A 22,303-nucleotide genomic window follows, 5' to 3' on the forward strand; every position below is an offset into this window, starting at 1 on the left:
AGTCTCCTTGTTTTAAGGATTTTTCCTAAAAACTATATTAGATAAATTTTTGTCTTGATTTTCAATGCATTATTGAAATTTAGTGAGAATGTTGATATTTTTAAGTGTTGCACATTTGTTTTAGAAAGTTCACATTTCTCAAAATGATGCACTTAATTTGTATATCAGAGCTTAATTTGGCATTGTGTTTTATTTTGATTTTTTTGTTTGTGTATCTATAAATGAAGAGCCATCTGGGCTTTTAAACATAATAGATGCCTTACTTTTAGTTTTATTCATGTTCTACTACTAGAGGTATTGGAACCTTTGCAGTAATAATGAGTCCTGGACAAACTATTTTATATAAGCTTACATTACATATTGGCCCAGCATTCTCATAGTTGTGGTTAATGAAACATAATCATAGGCTTACTAGCATATTCTTTCTCTCTTCTTATTTGATACAACCATCCTGCCAGGGTTCAGCTTTCTGTATAGTATTTTTTTTGCATTGGTATTATTCTAGCTATAAAACTGTCCAGTTTTCTTTGCTAGAAATTTTTCCTCAAGTTAGGTCTAATTTATACTAGCTTTCTGTTTGATGTGTCCACTATATAAAACCGTACTGATGACACTTTCCAGCAGCCATATTGAAGTGCTTCCCATTGATGTGCTTCCCAGCCGCCTTGTGCTCTAACCTTTGTCTTCAGATTTTATATCATTGGCACAGGGAAAGTGGACAGACTAATTTTATTTTAACATTCTCTTTTAATTTTGAAAGATACTGTAGGTTACTACTGTCTAGTTTTGTTTGTGTAGCTAACACTACAAAATGCCCATTTCTGGCACATTTCTCTATTATTTCAGTGGAAATACATGAAAAAGATGTTAAATATAAGAGCTAATATCAGCCCTCTTATTCAGAAGCTAAGGCACTTTTTTCTATGATTTTTAAATGGGTGGGAAATTTTACAAAGGTGCTTATATAATTACCTATTTCTTATTTTGTTTAATACTTTACATACAATGGACACTCAATAAATTTTGTTTTTACCTAAGTGAATTAATTAGTGGTATTATAAAGTTGCTACAACCAGTAACAACTTTCTTAAGCACAGTATTAAATGTTAAATTTTTTGGTAATGTTTCTTATAAAAGTTATATAAATTTGTTTTTGATGATGCAGAATAATCTTACTAGGCTGTTTACCATCATTAACTTTCTCATTAAATTAATAAAATTTTTAAACAGAATTGTGACTATCCTAAGTATGTTTTGTACCTTGTTTTAATCTAACATAACTTTTTCTGTTGGTATTAAATTTCCCTTTAATTGTTAAAATGTAATGTAGTTTTAAAACAAAAATTTTCTCAGTTTCACAAAGATGATTTGTTAGCATATATCTATGATGCTTTTATTAAGCATCTACCAAACTATGTCAGTATTATTCTGAATTGCCACTGACCACTGAGAGTATGAGTTTCCATATATGAACTTGACCTGAAATTGAGGAATATTTCTGTAATATCAACATGAAAACAAATAGTAAAAATCTCATTCATCAACACATAAAAATAACCCATATTGTTAATCTGGTTCTAGTTACTTAAAATTTGAGTAGAATTTGTTAATGTTTCAAACTTTTCTTGCCTAAAGAAGATACATATTTATTCAAGTTAATTAGAATAATGTTTTGTTCATTTTGCTATTTTCTCATTTTGTTCATTTTCTTGAAGCAAGAATCTACTGGCATGTATTTTCTGGGTTTATCGATTTTTTATTACATGTATATATAATTAAGATGCATTGTTATATTCTTTAAGGATTATTTTTAAGTATTTTCTCTTAGGTATAGTTTTATGTTACATATAGTTGCTCACTCCTACATTTTATAAAGGATAAGCAAAACTTAGCACACAGTATGTTATATATTTTATATATATCATTTTGCCTTAATATATTAATCCATGTGTTACACATTAAGAAAATTGTAAATATCACATTGATAGAATCCAAAGTTTTAAAATAAATTCTGTGTTTACAACTGTTTTATTTCTTATCATTACTTAGATATTATGTTTTTTGCTGTTTCCTTTAGCTTGCCAATGTAATGGACATAGCACTTGTATCAATACTAATGTGTGTGAACAGTGTAAAAATCTCACCACGGGAAAACAGTGCCAAGACTGCATGCCAGGTTATTATGGAGACCCAACCAATGGTGGACAATGTACAGGTGAATATTTTGTCTTTTACTTTAGTGTTCTTTTAAAAATGAAAATTGACGAAGAGGTACTTGTTGTAGAGACCCTATTTCTTTTTTTTTGTTCAATCAGCCAGTTTGTTTTCTGTATTTTTTATTGTAAAAATATTGAATAGAGGGCTTACAGTTACATGAGTAAGGTAAGGAGTACATTTCCTATTGAGCATTGTTACCTCCTTCTTTGTTTTTCCCCTACCATCCCTTCCCTCCCCACCTCCCCAACTCCTCCCACCCCGCCAAGTTGTAAAGTTCATTTTCAACATAGTGTCTTGTACAACTCATTGTTACAGCAGGTCAACATATATCCTTATTTCAGCATTTTGTTATTTCCCTTCCCCTCCCCAAATTAGAAAAATGTGTATACAAGATTTAGGGCACTGGAATCAAATACAGTGAAAACAGTTCTTCCCCATGGGGGAAGAACATACAAAAGAAACAAAAAAATCACATAGTACATTATAAGTACATTAAAAACAACAGCAAGAAATATAAAACCACTTGTGTCTCTATCTTGGGGTTCTTTTCACTTAACATCATCTTATATGGTCATATGTACATAGCTTTTGATCTTTTCTGCTTGTCCTAGACATATACTAGTTATTGCAAATAAGGGAAACATGAGATAAGCTATGGGTCAACATGCAACAAGAGATGCACACATCTATAATTTGGAGACTTTCGTGGTTCTTGCTTCAGTGAAAATGAAGAGTAAAAATGTCATGCTATGTGGAAAGTTTGTGGTTTGTTTTTTTTTTAAATTTTTTGGTGGTAGAGGAGTACTGGAACCTGAACTCAAGGCCTTACAATATGCTTAATTCTTTTTTACTCAGGGTTAGTATTCTACCACTTGAACCACACTTCTACCCTTTTGCTGGTTAATTATAGATATGAATCTCATTGATTTGTTTGCAATGGCCTATTTCTAATATAAATATTCAGATTTCAGTATTTTGAGTAGCCAGAATTACAAGCATGAGTTTCTCCCACCTAGCCTATGTCTATGGGTTTAAGGAGCTACCAAATTATTTTCCATAGTGGCTGCAACATTTTGTATTTCTATCAGCAATGCAGATGACCGTTTTGTCACATCCTCACCAACACTTTTTAAAAAATTTATTTGGCTCATTTTCATCATAATTAAGTGGTATTTCATTGTATTTTATTTTGCATTTCTGCAATTACTAAATGATGTTGAATGTTGTTTGATGTGTATTGGCTATATTTTCTTGGAAAGTAGTCTCAAATACTTCATTCATTAGAAAATTTTTTAAATTGTGGTAAAGTACAGCATCCCATGGAATTATTTTAGCTATTTTAACTTTACAGTTCAATGATATTAAGTTCATTCATTTGTCATGTGCACATCATCACCCTCTTTCCCTCAAAACATTTTTCTTTTGTAAAACTGAAAACTCATTTGGTTCTCTGTCCTAGCTCCTGGCAACCACCATTCTACTTAATGTCTCTGAACTTGTTTGCTTTAAGTATCTCATATGAGAATATCTATCTGTATATGTTTAGAAATATAATATATATTTATACATGTACCTATTATATACATATATATTTATATATTTGTTTTTTGGTGACTGGCATATTTCTCTAAGTATAATATATTTGAAAATTATTCAAGTTGGTAGCATGTATCAGAAAATCTTCTCTTTTTGAGGCTGAGTAATGTCCCATTGAATGCTTTTACTTACTCATTTATGTAATTTATCTGTTGTTAGATACTTGAATTTGTTCTACCTTTTGGCCACTGTAATTCTGTGAAGATATGTTATAAATATTGTGTAGTCCATGGTTATTTTCATGTGTATCTTTCATTTGTGTATCTTTGTTAGAGACATTTTTGTGCTATTTTTTAAATTGTGTTTTGTTTTTGCTGTTTGATTTTAAGCATTTTTTGTATAATGTGGATAGCAGGCTTTTATCATATATGATTTTCAAATAGTTTCTCCTATTTTGTAGTTGCCTTTTAAAAAGAGAAAAGCTTTCAATTTGGATGATGCCAGATTTATTTATCTCTTTTTGTTGTTTAAACTTTTGGTGTTGTACCTAAGAATCTATTGCCAAGTGCAATGCCATGATTATTTTACTATTTTGTTCATATGATAAAATGGAACAGATTTTTAAAATTAATAGGGTAGGTTTTATTGTTCTAACTGGAAAAATGCTTTGAGAAATTTGTTCCCCTTTGGGGATGGCAATTCTATGCTAAATTTAAGTTGAGTTCAGTTATTTCAAATTAAATTTTGTTACAGGAATTACACATAGGCAAGCTATATTACAGTGGATTGTGTTTGGAGCTTGATCATGTGACTGTTGCTTTGCCCACAATGTGTTCACAGATGATGGGCCTCTCATCAGAGCTTCTAGTGGTCCCTAGATCCACAGATACTCTTTGGGCCCTTGATGGACTGTGAAGTTGTGCTGTACAAGGATCTAGTTTATGTTCTGCAGGAAGCAGGCTTGTTACTATGTGTTCAGACTGATGTGGCTTCCTTTGGGTTCCTGCTAGATCTATGTGGGGTTTGTTGGGCTGACATTACTGCCCAGTTTGTGTGAGAAAGTGTCTAGAAATGAGTCCCAGTGCTGTTCAGGATCAACAGCTGCAGATCCAAGATCTGGAGTAATAGATATGCATGCCTATTGGATGGATAATTGGCAGACAGATGTACTTTCATCACAGTTGAGTGGGGCTGGTGTACATTGACTGAGCTTTTTAAAGATTCGGAGTAGGACTTAGGTAAATGGGTCATCTTGCATGGGGACTGACACACATATACCCCTTCAGATGTTACTGAACTATTCTAACACTGAAACACTGCATCCTAAATCCCCAGCCATTTTAGGGTCTTCTGTAGAACCTAGGTTGGTAAGCCTGTCCTAGGAACTCAAATAGACCTGTCTCATAGTGGGTGTGTGTTTGAGCAGAATTGTTTCTAACTGCTTGTGCGGAGATTAGAGACAAGTTCCATAGCTGTACTTAGGGTCTGCTGTAGAACTGAGTCTGGGAAGCCTTTCACAGTAGCACATTAGGTGAATCTTCCTTTATCAATAATGTCCTGGACATGGAATTATTCCTGGTGCATAAGCTGAAATTTAGGGCTTCCAACAAAACTGTCACATGGTTGATGAGTCTCTTAGCAGTCCTTAAGAATAGAAGTTTAAATCATATGGTTATTGGTTTACACTTTTGTCTTTCCCAAAATTATTACTATATTTAAAATCTAATAGATAATATAATTATATTTCATGAAATATAACTATGCTAGGAGAATTTAAAGACAATTAAATCAACACGGCCTACTAACGTCTAGGAGCTAATGGGACATGCATGTGACAGTAGTGAAATGATATTGAGAGAATAGGCACATCTTGACTTTGAAACAAGTACTGCCATTGCCTACTCTTTGGTTTCATGTTTATTTCCTTTCCTTTTTTTTTTTTTTTGGGTCCAGTTGTGGGGCCTGAACTGTGGGCCTGGGCGCTGTCCCTCAGCTCTTCAGCTCAAGGCTAGCGCTCTACTACTTGAGCCACAGCGCCACTTCCAGCTTTTTTCTTTTTGCTTATGTGGTGCTGAGGAATTGAACCCAGGGCCTCAGGCATGCAAGGCAAGCACTCTACTACTGAGCCACCTTCCCAGCCCATATTTCCTTTTATTTTCTAAGACTGGGTTTCACTATGTATCCCAGGCTGACTTTGAACAAACAAGTCTCCTACTTTTCCTTCTCAAGTGCTAGAACTACCATGTGTGGTCTGAATTCATGTTTGTAAAGTGTATGTTTTTATATGTAACTTGTTGGTAGAATCTTATGACATTTTTTATTTTTATTGTTTAGTTTTGCTTATGAGTTGCTATTACAACTTTACATTGTGGGGGGAGACAAAAATCACATGACCATGTTATGTCTCTCTAGAGTATATTTAGGCTATAAAGTCATCATCATATAAAATTTCTCAAACAAAAGGCCACTGTAGGATGATTTCATAGGTGCTTATTCAGCATAAAAACAGTCTCAAATGCTGACAACAACAGAATAATTTAAAAACTGTCATGAAGTATAAATTTAAAACAATTGAATTTAAAATGTATTTGTGCTATTTTACTCTGAAGTATAGTGCCATATGGGAATTCTCTGAAAATGAGCTCACATAAAAGGTATTTTAATGCATTTTTGTCTCAGAAATTATTAAAGATACTATACAATAATAATTCTTTTAAGAAACTCTGAAAGCATAAACATATCAAGTTCTATAATAAAAGATAAAAATGTTTATCCAGGTTTAAAAACATTAATTTGTACCTTTTAAAGTGAACTTTTGAATATAAGTCACTATTAATTTTAAGCTGTGTAGATTAATTAAAAAATGTAATGACTTATTCATTATCTAATAAGTTACATATTATCAATATATTTTAATGGCCCTTTATTGATTCAGATTAATTTTTGTTATTTCTCACAATTCCACACCTTATCTTTTGTTTGTGCAATTCTCATCATCTTGTATTTGCATAATTAATTCTACAAACAAAAGAATGTATTCACATTTATTTAAATAACTTTTATGAAGCATAAAACCATGCATTTGTATACAAATCTCTTCTAGTAAAAACCAGGCTTCGAAATCTGTTTTGAAACTTACTCTGTATTTGAATGTATTTATATCAATTGTTATTTTCCAAAGAAATAATAGCTAGCAAAAGCTTATGATCTATGTGGTATTTTTTTGTGATCTATATTTTGAACTTAAACCACCTTTTTTTAGGCCTAATACATATATTCTAAAGACCATAATCACAGTTTTATCTTAGAACATTTTCGTCACCCCTCCAAAAAAACCTATATCCATTAACAATCACTTCCCTTACTCCTCTGCCTTCTAAACCTGCCTATGACAGATATAGGAAATTGACAATCCACTTTTTAAGAGTTTATTAGTCTGGACGTTTTGTATAGGTAAAGTCATGGAATATGTGATCTTTGATAACTATCTTTTGTCTTATAGTAAGATGTTTTAAAAGTTCATATTCTAGCATTTACCAAAACTCATTCATTTTTATTGTCTGATAATATTCAGTGGTTTCATTATAGAATATTGTGTTATCTGCTTAACAGTTAATTAGATTGCTTCTACTTTTTGCTATTATAAAAAATGGTACTACAACTATTTACAGATTTTTATCATGGAAATACGCTTTGGTTTTTCATGAGGATGTATCTAGAAGTAGATCTTTTGGGACATATATTAACTCTGTAGTGTTTTGATTCACTGCCAAAATATTTTTAGGAGTAGCTATACTGGCTTGCATTTCTACTAGTAGTTTACATGGGTTCCAGTTTTCTACATTCTTTAAAACACTGTTGCCTTTATTGCCATCTCCTAGTAAGTGTTAAATGGTATCTAATTAAGATTTTGATTTTCATTTCCCTAATGAATTGTACAACCCTTTTCTATGTTTATTGGTTATTTATTTTTGTTTTCTTTGGAATAATATTAATTTAGATATTTTTGAATTTATAGTTGAGCAATTTATCTGTTATTGAATTATTCTTTATAGTCTGTATACAAATGAGACATAATTTCTAAAACATTTGTCCTATTGTTTTTTATTTAGTGAATAAACATAGTTTTTAAGATTGATGAATTCCAGTTTTCTTTTTCCTGTTGTTGCTTAAATTTGGTAGGCTGGATCTGAAAACAAATGACAAAAGTAATGTCCAAAGATTTATTTGTATGTTTTCTATTAGAAGTTTTTTTTTTTAAATAGAAGTGTTTACATTTATGTCTCTTACTATTTTTTAAAAAAATTATTTTATTGTAAATATTCTGTACCAGAGGGGTTACAGTTACATGAGTACGTTTCTTGTCGAATATTTTTACCCCCTCCTTTGTTTTTCTCCTACTATTTTGAATGCATTTTTGTACAAGGTGTGAAGTAAGGATTTAACTGCATTCTTTTGTATATGTATATCTAAGCTGTTTTAACACCATAAGGACAGTGGTTTATTTTGTACTCTCAATTCCATTCCACTGATACACATTTATGCCAGGTTTATATGTGTTTATTATTTTGGATTTTACAGGATTATTTGAAATGGAAATATCTGAATTTTCTATTTTCTATTTTAAAAGATCTTTGTGATATATGTAAAGTTTACAATCAGCTATTCTGTTTCTACAGAGAAGTCAACTAGGATTCAGATAGGGATTAAATATGTACATCAAATTTTCATTTATCTTACTAATATTAATTCTTCATATACATGAACACAAAATATGAATTTACTTGTGGTGTCTTTAATTTTTTCTCAACCAAGTTTTTATAGAAACGAGTTGATGTTTGTAGAATGCTAGGCTGGGAGCAGCTTTCCATGGGCCTGGTGAAGAGAGGCAGCAAGAGTCAATAGAAGTTCAATTGTATCAGAGCAGGGTTACCCAGGGCAGTGAAAGCCAAACTTGTAGACAGCCATGATCATCAGAACTTGGTGAGAAACAGCTTGATGTGCTGTTCGAGGTGCTGTCCGAGGTGTTGTCCAAGGTACTGAGTGAATTTAGTGTCATTTAAGTATCTCATGGAGATCTAGGCTGCTTTTGCAATGGCCACTATCCAGTGCAATAGTTATTCCATAGGGAAAGAAGAAGGGACCTGGGTTCACTTTCACATCTGTGCATCTCTGAAAACGCAGCCACCTTTGTGAAAGTACTCATGTGGATCCTAGTGTGGTCACATTACAAAGGGAGTCAGGCTTTTCAGTGTGTGAGCTTGTGTGTATTAAGGTTGGGCATTCTCATTTCTCTAACCAGCCTTATTTTCTTTTTTCTTTTTTCTTTTTTTTGGTTGGTTGTGGGGCCTGAACTCGGCCTGGGCGCTGTCCCTGAGCTCTTCAGCTGTAGACTAGCGCTCTATCACTTGAGCCTCAGCCCCACTTCTGGCTTTTTCTGCTTATGTAGTGCTGAGGAATCGAACCCAGGGCCTCATGCATGCAAGGCAAGCACTCTACCACTGAGCCACCTTCCTAGCCCTGCCAGCCTTATTTTCTATAGCCTTATGCTTGGCCTATTTCTCTTAAAATGTAGAGACCTCTTTTTTCTCTGTGTGATTCTATTCTTGGGAATTTGTTGTAACTATTTTCATTTACTAATAGAAGACTTAATGTAAGTTGTTTAGGTGTACTATTTTTAAAAAGGAAATTGATGAATACAAAATTTAGTCTAGTGCTCAATTCTGGATGGGGGACATGGTAAGCTAGTTTACAAGCACCACATAGATTGATAAAACTGGTAGCGTTGGACTATTTCTGGAATAGTTCATTTGCATTCATCACACTATTTATGTTACCAACAGCTTTGTAAGCAGAATATATGTATATATATAGATATATATTATATATCTATATATATATAGGCAATTGAAAGTTATCACCATAAACAACTTTACAAAATAATAACAGCACTTGTTCTGTTTTCTTTATTGTTTTTGGTAACATAAACAGTTTATAGGATAAATAAGAATAATAGTATGTAATTGAAACACAATAGTGTTCCTCTCTTATTGTTCCTTTAATGTGTTCACTGGAATAGTGTTTTCCTTACCATGTATGGAATCCCAGACTCACTCTTGTAAATTCTTTTTTTGTTGTTGTTCTTGGTTGTAGGGCTTGATCTCAGGGCCTGAGTGCTGTCTTTGAGCTCTTTTGCTCAAGGTTAGTAGTGCCCTACCACTTGGAGCCACAGCTTTCTGGACTCACTCTTGGCTAAAATAAAGAATTATGAAGAATTTACATCACAAAAATATACTTAAATAACTCAGATGCCCCTCAGTAGATGAATGGATCAAGAAAATGTGGTATATATACACAATGGAATTCTATGCCTCCATCAGAAAGAATGACATTGCCCCATTTGTTAGGAAATGGAAAGACTTGGAAAAAATTATATTAAGTGAAGTAAGCCAAGCCCAAAGAAACATAGGTCCCATGGTTTCCCTTATTTGCAATATCTAGTATATGTATGAGTCAAGCAGAAAAGGTCAGATAAGGTGATGTTAGGAAAATGAACCCTAAAAGATGTATTCAAATGTTTTTTTTTTCTTTCATGCATTTGTTTCTAACATGTTTATAAGATTATTTCTTTGTTGCTTTGTATGTCCCTCCCCCACAGTATAACCCCTGCTTTCACTGTATTTGATGTCGGTATAATTTGTGGTGGGGAAGGGGAAAAGCAAGTCGTTTAAATAAGAATACAGGTGGACCCATTGCAACAATGAGAAATACAAGTTGTCATGTCGAAAACGAACTTTACAACTTTGGTGGGGGGGGGGCAAGGGGAGGCTGGGAAGGGATGAGAAGGGGAAACAAAGGAGGAGGCTACAATGCTTGATAAGAAATGTACTCATTAACTTGCCCATGTAATTGTAACCCCTCTGTACAGTATTGTCACAATAATAAATAAATAAAAATTTAAAAAATATACTTAAATAAAAACAATAATTGTGTAGATTAGATAGAATTCAAACTTCTAAACTTACTTTGAATCAACATTTTTTCTCTCTTCTTCTGTATCTTTTCTTTTTCTAAACTGGGAATTTTCATCCTTTAAGGAGTTGATAACTTGTAGTTTTGGTTCTGGATGTTGAACCCAGCACCATCTACATGATAAGAACATGCTCTACTGATGACTTACCTTTCTAGATGCTGGGTTTTATCTTTCTTATAAAATGGAGAAAATTGTATAACTTTGTGTGAGAAGTATAGATGTCATAGTTGTGGCTAAGGTCTTCTGTGTAAGAGATGAATAACTTCTGATCCTTTCTTATACACGTGATATTAAATAGGTGGTGTTTGGGATCTTTTGCAGCTTGTACAGATCTCAAAGATGAGAAAATACATTCTCTGTTCCTGTGCTTACAACTTCTCTTTTTTATTCTCTTTTTTTGTTTTATCAGAATTGATAGCACTGCCTAACAGTAGCTGTTTATATTTGTCTACCATATCAGTTCAGTAGCCTTATCTATTCTTACCTTAATAAAAATTGAGAGTCTCTTTAATATCCTACCTAGGTTCAAGGCAACTAATATTAAGCTGTCCAGTGAGATCATGTGAAGTTCTTCTCATGATACTTGAACCAGAGGAAAATCTGCCATTCCATTAGGATATTGGATATATCCTATAATAATTTCCTATGACAATTCTAACTTAATTATTTTCCTTACTCACTCTTTTTTTACTATCAAAGATTCCAATAAAACTTCAGTTCAGTAAGGCAAGACTGAAAACCTTAAACTATTATTGTATTCTTTCAGAACAAAGCAATTTTCAAATTAACCTTGAACTCCACTTTTGGTATATAAGATCCATTTTATTTTGGAGACTTCAGTTGAGGTAGTCATGTGATTATCAGGTTACATTGGTTAAGTGGTATTCATATTAAAGTTGCTACAGACATTTTAAGATGAATAATGATGTTTAATGTTGGGAACATTTGAGTGAGTATAGCTTATTTTGATGTGTGCCTTGTAGACCATATTATTTCATATTTATCACTAGAATAGTTTTATTAGAAGCTTGTAAGCAAGAACACAATAGTTGTAGTAAAGGTTTTTGAAAAGGTTATTGATCAGCCTTGTCACTGTAGAATATGTCATTTGATTGGAGAATAAACCTTGAAATTGAACATGGAGATCCAATGTATGACTGTATTAGTAAGAGAAATTAGATAATGATTCTTACATGGGGACTATCATAATGAGATATCCATGTGCAATATGGGATGAGTTTAGTATTTGAAGTAATAAAACTAAGTATGATGTCAGAAGATTAAATGATAATTTTTTGGCAAATACATAGATATTTTTAGTATTGGTAGCAGTGGCATCTTAATAGAATTTAATGAGTACTTGATATGTATTTAAGTTACAATATTTTCACATAAATCTTGAAAGTTAAATACTATCATTCTTCTTTTGTAGATGAAGAAATTAAGTCTAGAGCAAGTAAGTAAATTGTCACATAGTTAGGCATTGTAAATGTACATTTGAAGCTAGTCTATTTCATCCGGAACTATTGAAACTTATTTAATTAAGTAGATGTACCAATCACATATGCAAAGGAAGTGAATTTTATTTAGTGTATCTAAGTATGTATCGAATTATTCTCTTCTTAATAACATAATGAATGGTCCATATGGTTATGAGTGACATGAGGAAATGACATAATAATTAAAATAATAATGTAATAATATTTTGGTTTGCCTTATAGCTTGTACATGTAGTGGCCATGCAAATATTTGTCATCTACATACAGGAAAATGTTTCTGTACAACCAAAGGAATAAAAGGTGATCAATGCCAATTGTAAGTATAAATGTTTGGGTGTTTGTTTTGTTTTAGAACTTCTATGGATTAAATTTATACTGTAGAAATAATTGCTACTCTTTTAAGTTAGTATTTTACCAGTTAAACTTCAGCTATTTTTATGTGCAAATACAGGCTTTTATTACATATACAATATTTGACAAGTGGTACTATTATGATCTTATTCTAGGAAAATTTAATAAAGAATTTTTTAGAAGTACAAATAACATTTATGTGTAGATATTCTCTTAAACACAGGAAATTATCTTTTATTTTAAAATTATTCTTAAATAATATATCCTAAGATATTAAACATATTTTTGCTATAAATTATCTCCTAAATTTCAAGGTAGGATAATTATGTCTTTCATTAACCACTTAAGTAATACAAATTTTCAAGCTTAGGAAAACACATCTCAGTTTTGTTCTTTTTCCATAGTCACTAAAGTTAAAAGTGACTTCAAAGTACTTTAGACCTTGGGAATACTCCTACTAAGGAAAGTCATAAAATCAAACCAAATCAGTATTTTATAACATGAGATAAAAGAAGGCCTCTAATATTTTGCAGCAATAAAGGTTGGATATTATAAGTATAGAAAACTTCATTATTATGTGGCCTATGAGTTTGCATAGGGCACACAAGAGTCACATGGAATTGATTCTTTGAAGAATGTCACATTCTTTCCCCCTCAGCCCCCACTACCACCCCAAAGATGAAGTCTAACCTTATTGGGTAGTCATGGATACCAATTTCCATTTGTTTTAATGCTTTGTCATCATCCTGAAAAATCTTAATTTTTTAAAATAAAATTTAATTTTATTGTCTAGGTGATAGTTAGATGGGTTATAGTTACATATGTACGATGAGTACACTTCTTGTTCAATATTGTTACACCCTCTCTCATTTTTCTCCTCCTACCTCTTCAGTCCCTCCCCCCCCAAGTTGTAAAGTTCATTTCCAACATACTGTCTTATGAGTATCAAAGTTGCATTGATTCACCCTTTGTCCTTTGTCTTCACCATTTTGTTGTTCCCCTTCCCTTCCCCAAATCAGATAAATGTGTATACAAGACACAGGCCGGGTGCTGGTGGCTCATGGCTGTAAACCTAGCTACTCAGGAGGCTGAGATCTGAGGATCAAGGTGCAAAGCCAGCCTGGGCAGGAAAGTCCGTGAGACTCTTATCTCCAATAAACCACTCAGAAAACCAGAAGTGGCATTGTAGCTCAAGTGGTAGAGCACTAGCCTTGAGCTGAAGAGCTGAGGGACAAAGTTCAGGCCCAGAGTTCAAGCCCCCTGACTGACAAAAAAAAAAAAGACACAGGGTACCAAAATCAAATACAGTAACAACAAGGAATAAACCAAAAGGAAAAAAATGAAAAAGAAATAACTTCACAAGTACATTAAAAACAATAACAACAAAGAAAACATCTTATTTCCATATCTTAGAGTTCATTTCACTTAGCATCATCTTATGTGGTCATATGTACATAGCAATTGAGTTATTGTGATTGTCTTCTAGGACTATCCTAGACAAATACCAATTATTCCAAATGAGGGAAACCATAGAGCCTATGTTTCTTTGGGTCTGGGTTACTTTACTTAATATGAATTTTCCCAAGTCTTTCCATTTCCTTATGAATGGGGAGATGTGAATGTTACATTGTTTGGAGTATCTTTTCATTGGTTTTAGTAGTTGTACAAAGGAGCATTGCCATTCACTGAAGCTGTTCATGAATACAGTACATCTTGATCAGTGTCACCCCTTTCAACATTCTCATCCACCCCTCCCAGCTCATCCCATCTTTTATCTTTTTTTTTTTTTGCCAGTCTTGAACTCAAGGCCTGGGCACTGTCCTTGAGCTTCTTTTGCTCAAGGCTAGTACTCTACCACTGGAGACACAGTGCCCCTTCTGGCTTTTTTTTTTTGTTTATGTGGTACTGGGGAATTGAACCTAGGACTTCATGTATGCTAGGCACACACTCTACCACTAAGCTACATAACCGGCCCCCTTCTCTTAATTTTAGGTATGTGTTGAATTTCTTGCCATCTGAAAAAGCAGTTGATGTGTACAGTACATCTTGGTCTGTGTCACCACTTCAACATCTTCACCTCCCTTTGACCCACTTCTTTATTTTTGACTTTCATCATCCTACCTCACTTCCTCAAATTATATACCAATTCTGATCATAAGCAACACTATGTCTGTTGATTAAATTCTATATTTGTTATGTACCAGTAATAAAAATATTCTTTATAGACCATATGAGACAAAAGTGAATTATGGATTTCTTCTTTGATTAGAAAAACCTCAAATTTTTATTATCATTAAATTATTATTAATTATTATATTAATTCTAGAATTATTAAATATTTTTATCATGTATTTTGCATAAATGATATAGCTATAACTTACCAAATAATTACTTCTTACATAATTTAGTATTGCAGTGACATACTTTGGTTTCTACACAAAAGACAACAGTGTTTAATTGTTTAAATCAGAACTTATAGGTTTAGATAATGAAGTTGAAAGGTTTAACATACATATATAGAATTTTATATACATATATAAAATGTATTCTTCTGAAATGAAAATGTATATTTTCTTTCCTTATGGTTCTTTATAAACATGGATAAATGAAATACTAAGTTGTAAAGAATATTTTGTAGATATTATTTGTAGATAGAATTTGTTATTATTTCTTGTTCATTGTAGGGTTGTAAAGAATAGAGTCCTCACTAATGCAATTAATTTGCTAGTACATTTTCATTGTAAAAGTGTTCTTTTAGGAAGCAGAGATATGCATTTATACCAGTAAACTATAATTAGTGCTTAATGCTGTTAATGAAAAACAATAATACATGTTTTTTGTCTAAGTACTAGTGTACTGTAATTCTCATCAATAATTTGTTATTTTATTGATTTATTTTGCCTATGAGCTCCTCCCATTTCACTAGATAAATTGTTTGTCATTATGTGTACTAGTCATACATCCCATTTTTTCCTAATCTCTGCAAAGTGAAATTGGTTCTTTCTCTGTCTGCTAATTCCTTTGTTCCATTACTGTGTACTTGTCCCTACCCTGTATTGGAGTGAATCTTGTGAGGAAACATTGCATCAGTGTCACATTCTGAGTGCTCAGTAGATGTACTTATTGGAATAGAAGGAAAAATTATTAATGATTACTGAAAAGAATGATTAATCTTGGAAGGATAACAGAATTTTGAGCAGAGGTTATTTGAGCTGAGACTTGAGGAATGAGTAAAATTTTTCTAGTTTAAGAAGGTAGTAACAAAGAGCTCAAAAAACTAACCCCTCCCCAAACTAATAAAGAACTAATGAGAATTCTCAGAAGAAGAGTTCCCAGGGATCTGGCCATAAAGGAAATGCAAATCAAAACCACTCTGAGATTCTATCTCATCTCAGTTAGATTGGCCAACATTGTAATTTGAACAACGATAAATGTTGGCAGGGTTATGGGGAAAAGGAACCCTGTGTTGCTGGTGGGAATGTAAACTGTATAACCACTCTGGACAGCAGTCTGGAGTTTCCTAAAAAAACTAAACATAGATCTTCCCTATGACCCAACCATACCACTCCTGGACATCTAACCAGACCAGAACATCACATGCCAAGATATCATAAAGACACTTGTACATCATGTTCATTGCTGTACTCTTCACAATAGCCACATTGTAGAAACAGCTCAGCTGGCCTACAAAAGATGATTGTATCCAAAAAATGTGGAACCAGCTTACACAGCCATTAGAAAGAATACTATTATATCATTTTCAGGGACATGAATGGATCTAGAACAAATCATGTTAACTGAGGTAAGCCAGGCTCACAAAAACAAATGGCACATGTTTTTTCTTACATGTGGAAGCATGTAAGATATAGCTTATACTGGTTTATAGGCATTCACACACAGTTAGAAGTATCTCACAATGCCTATGTGCAATCAGATCATATAAAATATTTAACTAAACAAACTCCAGGAAATGGAAATGAGTTTTTTTCTTTTTTTTTCTTTTTGTTCTATTCATTTTATGTCTCTGGGAGTATAAGGGGAGATAGAGAAAAAAGGGACAAAGGGTGAAAAAATGCAGCAATGGTATTCACTGGGTGCTATGTTGAAAATGAAATATTCAACTTGTGAGTGGAGGGTGGGGTGGTGTGCGTGGAAGGGAGAGAGCATGGAAAGGGATAATATTATCCAAAAAGAAACATACTCTTTACTTGTCTTATGTAACCGTATCCTCTGTATGTCATCTTTACAATAGCAAAACATAAAAAGAAGAAGATAGCAAACAGAGGAGGACATAGCATTACTAAAAGCAAAGCAATAGAAATGAACTTAGCTGTAGCATTCACAGTTTCTGTAACTAGAAAGAATATTGCTCCCACTTTTAAAATTAAAGGAAGAAAAGCTGGGCGAACTATAATTCCTGTGGGTCTTGAAATGTTTGAACTGAGACCCCAAAGTAAACAATGGTTTAAAAGAATAGAAACTGGGGCTGGGAAGGTGGCTCAGTGGTAGGGTGCCTGCCTTGCATGTGTGAGGCCCTGGTTTCCATTCCTCAGCAGAAAAAAGCCGGGAGTGGTGCTGTGGCTTAAGTGGTAGGGCGCTAGCCTTGGGCTGACTTCAGTCCCCACAACTGACTGAAAAGAAAAAAAAAAAAAGAATAGGAACCTATAGTGGGACTTGAGACATGAACATTGGCTTATCCTGTGCAAAACCATCTGGAAAGGGATAAGAATTAGATTGGATGGTTAATAAATTAGCAGTTAAGTACATACAGTATGGGGGCTGGGAAGGTGGCTCAGTGGTAGAACGCTTGCCTTGCATGTGTGAGGCCCTGGGTTCGATTCCTCAGCACCACATAAGCAAAAAGAAAAAAGCTAGAAGTGGCGCTGTGGCTCAAGTGGTAGAGCGCTAGCCTTGAGCTGAAGAGCTGAGGGACAGTTCCCAGGCCCAGAGTTCAGGCCCCATGACCGGACCCTCCCCCCCCCCCCCAAAAAAAAGAAACCCTAGTAAGTACATACAGTATGAAGCCATAAAAATTGATCATCTATGGTGTACTTTTAAACTCCCCTACCCCCCCCCCCCCAATTTCATTCCTTATGGAAGAAATTAGAGATGATTTTAAGAAAGCATTTCCTGTGCTGTCAGCTGGCAAAAAGGAATGACATCCATATTGGGCAAACACAAATACTATGATTAAAATATCCATTCAGAAGCCGGGCGCTGGTGGCTCACGCCTGTAATCCTAGCTACTCAGGAGGCTGAGATCTGAGGATCATGGTTCAAAGCCAGCCCGAGCAGGAGAGACCATGAGACTCCTATCTCCAATAAACCACCAGAAAAACCGGAAGTGGCGCTGTAGCTCAAGTGGTAGAGCGCTCGCCTTGAGCTGAAGAGCTGAGGGACAGCGCCCAAGCCCAGAGTTCAAGCCCCACGACCGACAAAAAAAAAAAAAAAAAATCCATTCAGAGGAGTGCCATAATGAATGATACTTCTTTGTTTAGATTTGGCCAAAGACAATGGATTCTGAAAATATGGTAAAAATGGTAATACAATCAAACTTTACATCATAAATATATAACCAGTGGGATGGTATTTTCTAAGAAAATACCATTGAGGGTTAACACAGACTTCGAAGGCTAATAAAAAAGAAAACATCTTTTTGTTTATTTCTTGTTTTTACAATGTGTTGGTAACATATTTGCATCTTGTGAAGCATAATGATTCATATTATTAAGCTCATTTGCAGTGCTGTAAAGAAGTTACTCTGTTTTTCTTCCTCAGTCTTCTAACAGTGTTTGTGGTAGAAAGTAGTCTTCCTTAATGGACAAGAAATGGGAGATAGGAAAATGAACTTGGTAAAAGGAGTGCAGATGCTTATCTTGCATCTTGCCAACTCCCTTTTCTTACCTGAGCCATAGTGAACAGCTTCCTGTACTTCACAGTATCCTTTATTACACTTGCTCCTTTATAGCTTTCCTACAGTTTATTCTTTTGAATAAATTATACTTTTTAAGTTAATGATAGTAGGTTTTAAGATGTTTATTGTACAGTTTCAATACTTTCTTGGCATAATGAAAAATGACTACAGCTTGTAATCCTACTTGCTTGAAGTCAGCCCATGCCAAAAGAGGTTTCCAAGATTCCTTCTTAAACAATGACAGGGCACAGTGGCTGGCATCTGTCATTCCCAGTGACATAGGAAAGCACAGTAGGAAGGTCAAAGCCCATGCCAGTCCAGATGTAAAACTAGAAGTTGAAATAACCAATGCAATATGGACTGTTGGCGTGGCTCAAGTGTTAGACCACTTATCATTAGTATTTCCTCTTCCCCAATCCATAGCCCAATCAAAGTGACAGCTATAACAACAAAACACTCACAAATTAGCCTTTGAGTTACGTGAATAGTAAATGAATTTTTGTGTTTTTACAGATGTGATTCTGAAAATCGTTATGTTGGCAATCCACTTAGGGGAACATGTTATTGTGAGTATATATTTTCATTCAAAATAATTATTCATGTTCATATTACTAGTTACAGATGATAAAGGTAATCTTGAATAACAATAGTTTGTTACCATCTAATAATTTGTTTCTTAAATCTTATAATTAAGTCATTAGCATATACATTGTTAAAGATAGGCATTATCTTTTTGCTTTATTCTCTGAAGTATTTGGTGCATACTTTGTACTCTAAAAAGTAAAACAAAATAAGTCTTTTTCTGAACATGAAGAAAATACAGGATTTGAATGTATCCTTGTAATTTTAATTTCATCTTCATTATGATTAATTTTTAGAATTTTGAAATTTATTTTTATTAGAATAATTTACATGGATATTCTGTACTTTCATCAAATTTACCCCATCTGTTGTACTCTCCCTACTCTCTCTACCTTTTAACAGTTTTCATGGTTTTATATTCAGACATTTATACTTTAATAATATTCACACTCCATCATCCTTTCTTGTGCACCTTGTCACCCACTGGTTCTTTTCACAACATTATCTGTTTGCAATCATGTCATATTATTGTAATTTATTTAGGGTAGATTCCTTATATAAGTGAAATGTGATAGGCTTGGCTTATTGTGATGAACACAGTGATGGTGATGGATGGTGTCTCCAGTTCCATCCATTTTCTACACACAAGTTAGTTTCATTCTTTACTGATAAATACATCACCATTATATATACATGTATGCATAATACTATATATATATAAATGCATATATATACATGCATAGGCATATACACACAATCATACATACCCTACATTTTCATTATCCAGTTATTGGTTGTTGAACATTAACATTTTCTATATTTTGGCTAGAAGGATGCGATAAACATGAGTTAACAGATAGTTCTTTTGCATGTTGATTTATATTTCTTTGGATATATATATGCCCATGAAAAGTGTAGAAGGATCATATGGTAGTTTTATTTTTAGTTCCTTGAGGAAGCCCCATAATGATTTCCATACTGCTGTATAATTTATATTCTCAACAACAGTGTAAAAACATTCTTTTTTCCTCTATATCTTCATCATGAGCAGCTTTTGTTTATTTCCTCTGGACTTACATTGAATTTTAGACTCTTTATCAGTTTTCACAAAAACACTTTATAAGATTGAAATTGGGGTTGTGCTGAATTCACAGGTGAACGGAGAGAATCTTTAAAATTTATATCTTTTGAATCTTGATTCATGGACATGACAGAACTCTTTTTAGAAATTATTGTTTCATTTATCTTTCTTAGTAATATATTTTAGTATTCACTATATAAGTCTTCATTTTTTGTCACATATATTTGATGCTTGTTAGTGTTTATAGAAATACTACATTACTGCTGGGTACAGTGGCTCATACCTGTAATCCAGGCTACACAGGACATTGAGATAAAAGGATTGCAATTTGAAGCTAGCCTAGGCAGGAAAGTCCTTGAGACTCTTACCTCCAATTAATCACAAAAAACCAGAAGTGGAATGGTGGCTCAAGTAGAGTGATAGCCTTGGGCAAAAAAGCTCAGGGACAGTGCCCAGGTTTTGAGGTCAAGCCGTAGAACTGGCAGACACACACATAAAAAAATACATTTTGTTTTTTAAGAAAGTATGATTCTAATTCTATAGCATTGCTAAACTCCTATTTTAATTCTAGTGCCTTTTCAGTATATTTCTGTCAGAATTTCTATTTAGGCTTATTATGTTTCCGAAATAATGGCTGTTGATTTCTACTTTTCTATCTGGCAGCCTTTTATATCTTACCTTACAGCAATAGCTAGTATCTCTTAATGCTAGGTTAAAAGATATAAACATGCAAATATTCATTCTTGTCTTCTTAATTTTAAAAGGAAAGCATTTATTTTTCCCCTTTAAGAATGGTGTAGTTTTTTCATTAGCTTGAAGAAACTTATATTCCTACTTTGCTGATCATTTTTTGGCAATAAGTATTTCATTTGTAATATATTTTCACCATCAGTTTATATGGTCATAGCAGTTTGTATTTTACTTTGCTAATATATTGATTTTAGTTTTTTTAAGTTAATGAATGGTAAAATCATTATATAGACATAATACTTTTTGTACAGAAGTTGATGGTCATTGGATTAGTTATAGGCTTTGGCTATTTCAAGCATGCTGCTTTGAATATTCATATCTTTTGGACATATATAGCACTATTCAATAGCCACATATATGCAGTGTCTATAGAACAACACATTTCTTGTTACAGTATTCCCTTTTAGAAATGTTAAAAATATAGAACACTAGATGGCAGTGTTGCTACTTGTTATGACACCATAGGTTAAGAACTTGAAAGAACTTGCAATAGTGCTACTGGGAGATAGTGTAATTTAAAGATTAGATCAAAATTTAATATGTAGTTCTGCACTGTAACTTAAAAAATGAGTGAAAAATGGTGTTAATTTAATTGATATTTAATATATTAGCAGTTATATCCTGAACACAATCTTACCAAGTGTTCAAACTTTACAAGTTGTCCTGATGCACATTGCAAAAAGGTTCTAGTAAGGATATCTGATTTGATTGGCTCTTGTAGATCTCAAATTACTCAATGTATCATCAGTAAATTTAAAAAAAACACTTGCTATACAATAGAAAAGAAAAGTTTTTCCTTATATTCTTTTAAATTATAATAACCATTTTAACAAAGAAACCTAAGTATAGAATATTAACCTGCATTGTGGAAATATTATATAAATATTTCCAAGAACAGAACTAATTAGAGTACCTAAAGTCTCTTTCTGCATCTACTCTATATCACTATGCATTTATTTTGTAACTATAATGTCCAAACTACTAACTAGAGCAGTTTTTGAGCATTTTCTTTTTAAATCATCTTATATTTTGATCTTTGATAAATGACTGCTTTACTTCTATTGTTCCTTCAAAGTCAGGATAGATTTTCTGGTAATATTATAATATGCACCTGTTTGGAGAGTAAGGAATTCAATTACTATTTATATTAAAGACTAATCTTTGCTACTCATCACATTTTACCTAAGTTTCTTTTAAGAAAAACAAGATTAGATTGCTTACCTATTTATCTTACTTGAAGCCCTTCAGTTGTTTTGATTTATCTAACATTTATTAAAAGCCATTATTTATAAGTATATTATGTTTTAGATTTGTTATTTTTCTTTTCTTTGGTACATGAG

At 33.0% G+C, this 22,303-nt stretch overlaps 1 protein-coding gene across 2 annotated transcripts in view; it reads left to right on the plus strand.

Annotated features, from left to right (window-relative positions):
- Atrnl1 (attractin like 1) overlaps nucleotides 1-22,303 on the plus strand; it is a 482,593-nt gene that overhangs the window by 101,518 nt on the left and 358,772 nt on the right. For both annotated transcript variants that reach the window (XM_069988092.1, XM_069988091.1), the window contains exons 19-21: nucleotides 2,078-2,215; nucleotides 12,508-12,601; nucleotides 19,064-19,116. In XM_069988092.1, coding sequence (XP_069844193.1) covers nucleotides 2,078-2,215; nucleotides 12,508-12,601; nucleotides 19,064-19,116 — 285 coding nt within the window. The remainder of the gene's footprint in view (nucleotides 1-2,077; nucleotides 2,216-12,507; nucleotides 12,602-19,063; nucleotides 19,117-22,303) is intronic.

Source organism: Dipodomys merriami, unplaced genomic scaffold (assembly GCF_024711535.1).
Source record: "Dipodomys merriami isolate MVZ:Mamm:240054 unplaced genomic scaffold, mDipMer1.0.p SCAF_35, whole genome shotgun sequence".
NCBI lineage: Eukaryota > Metazoa > Chordata > Mammalia > Rodentia > Heteromyidae > Dipodomys > Dipodomys merriami.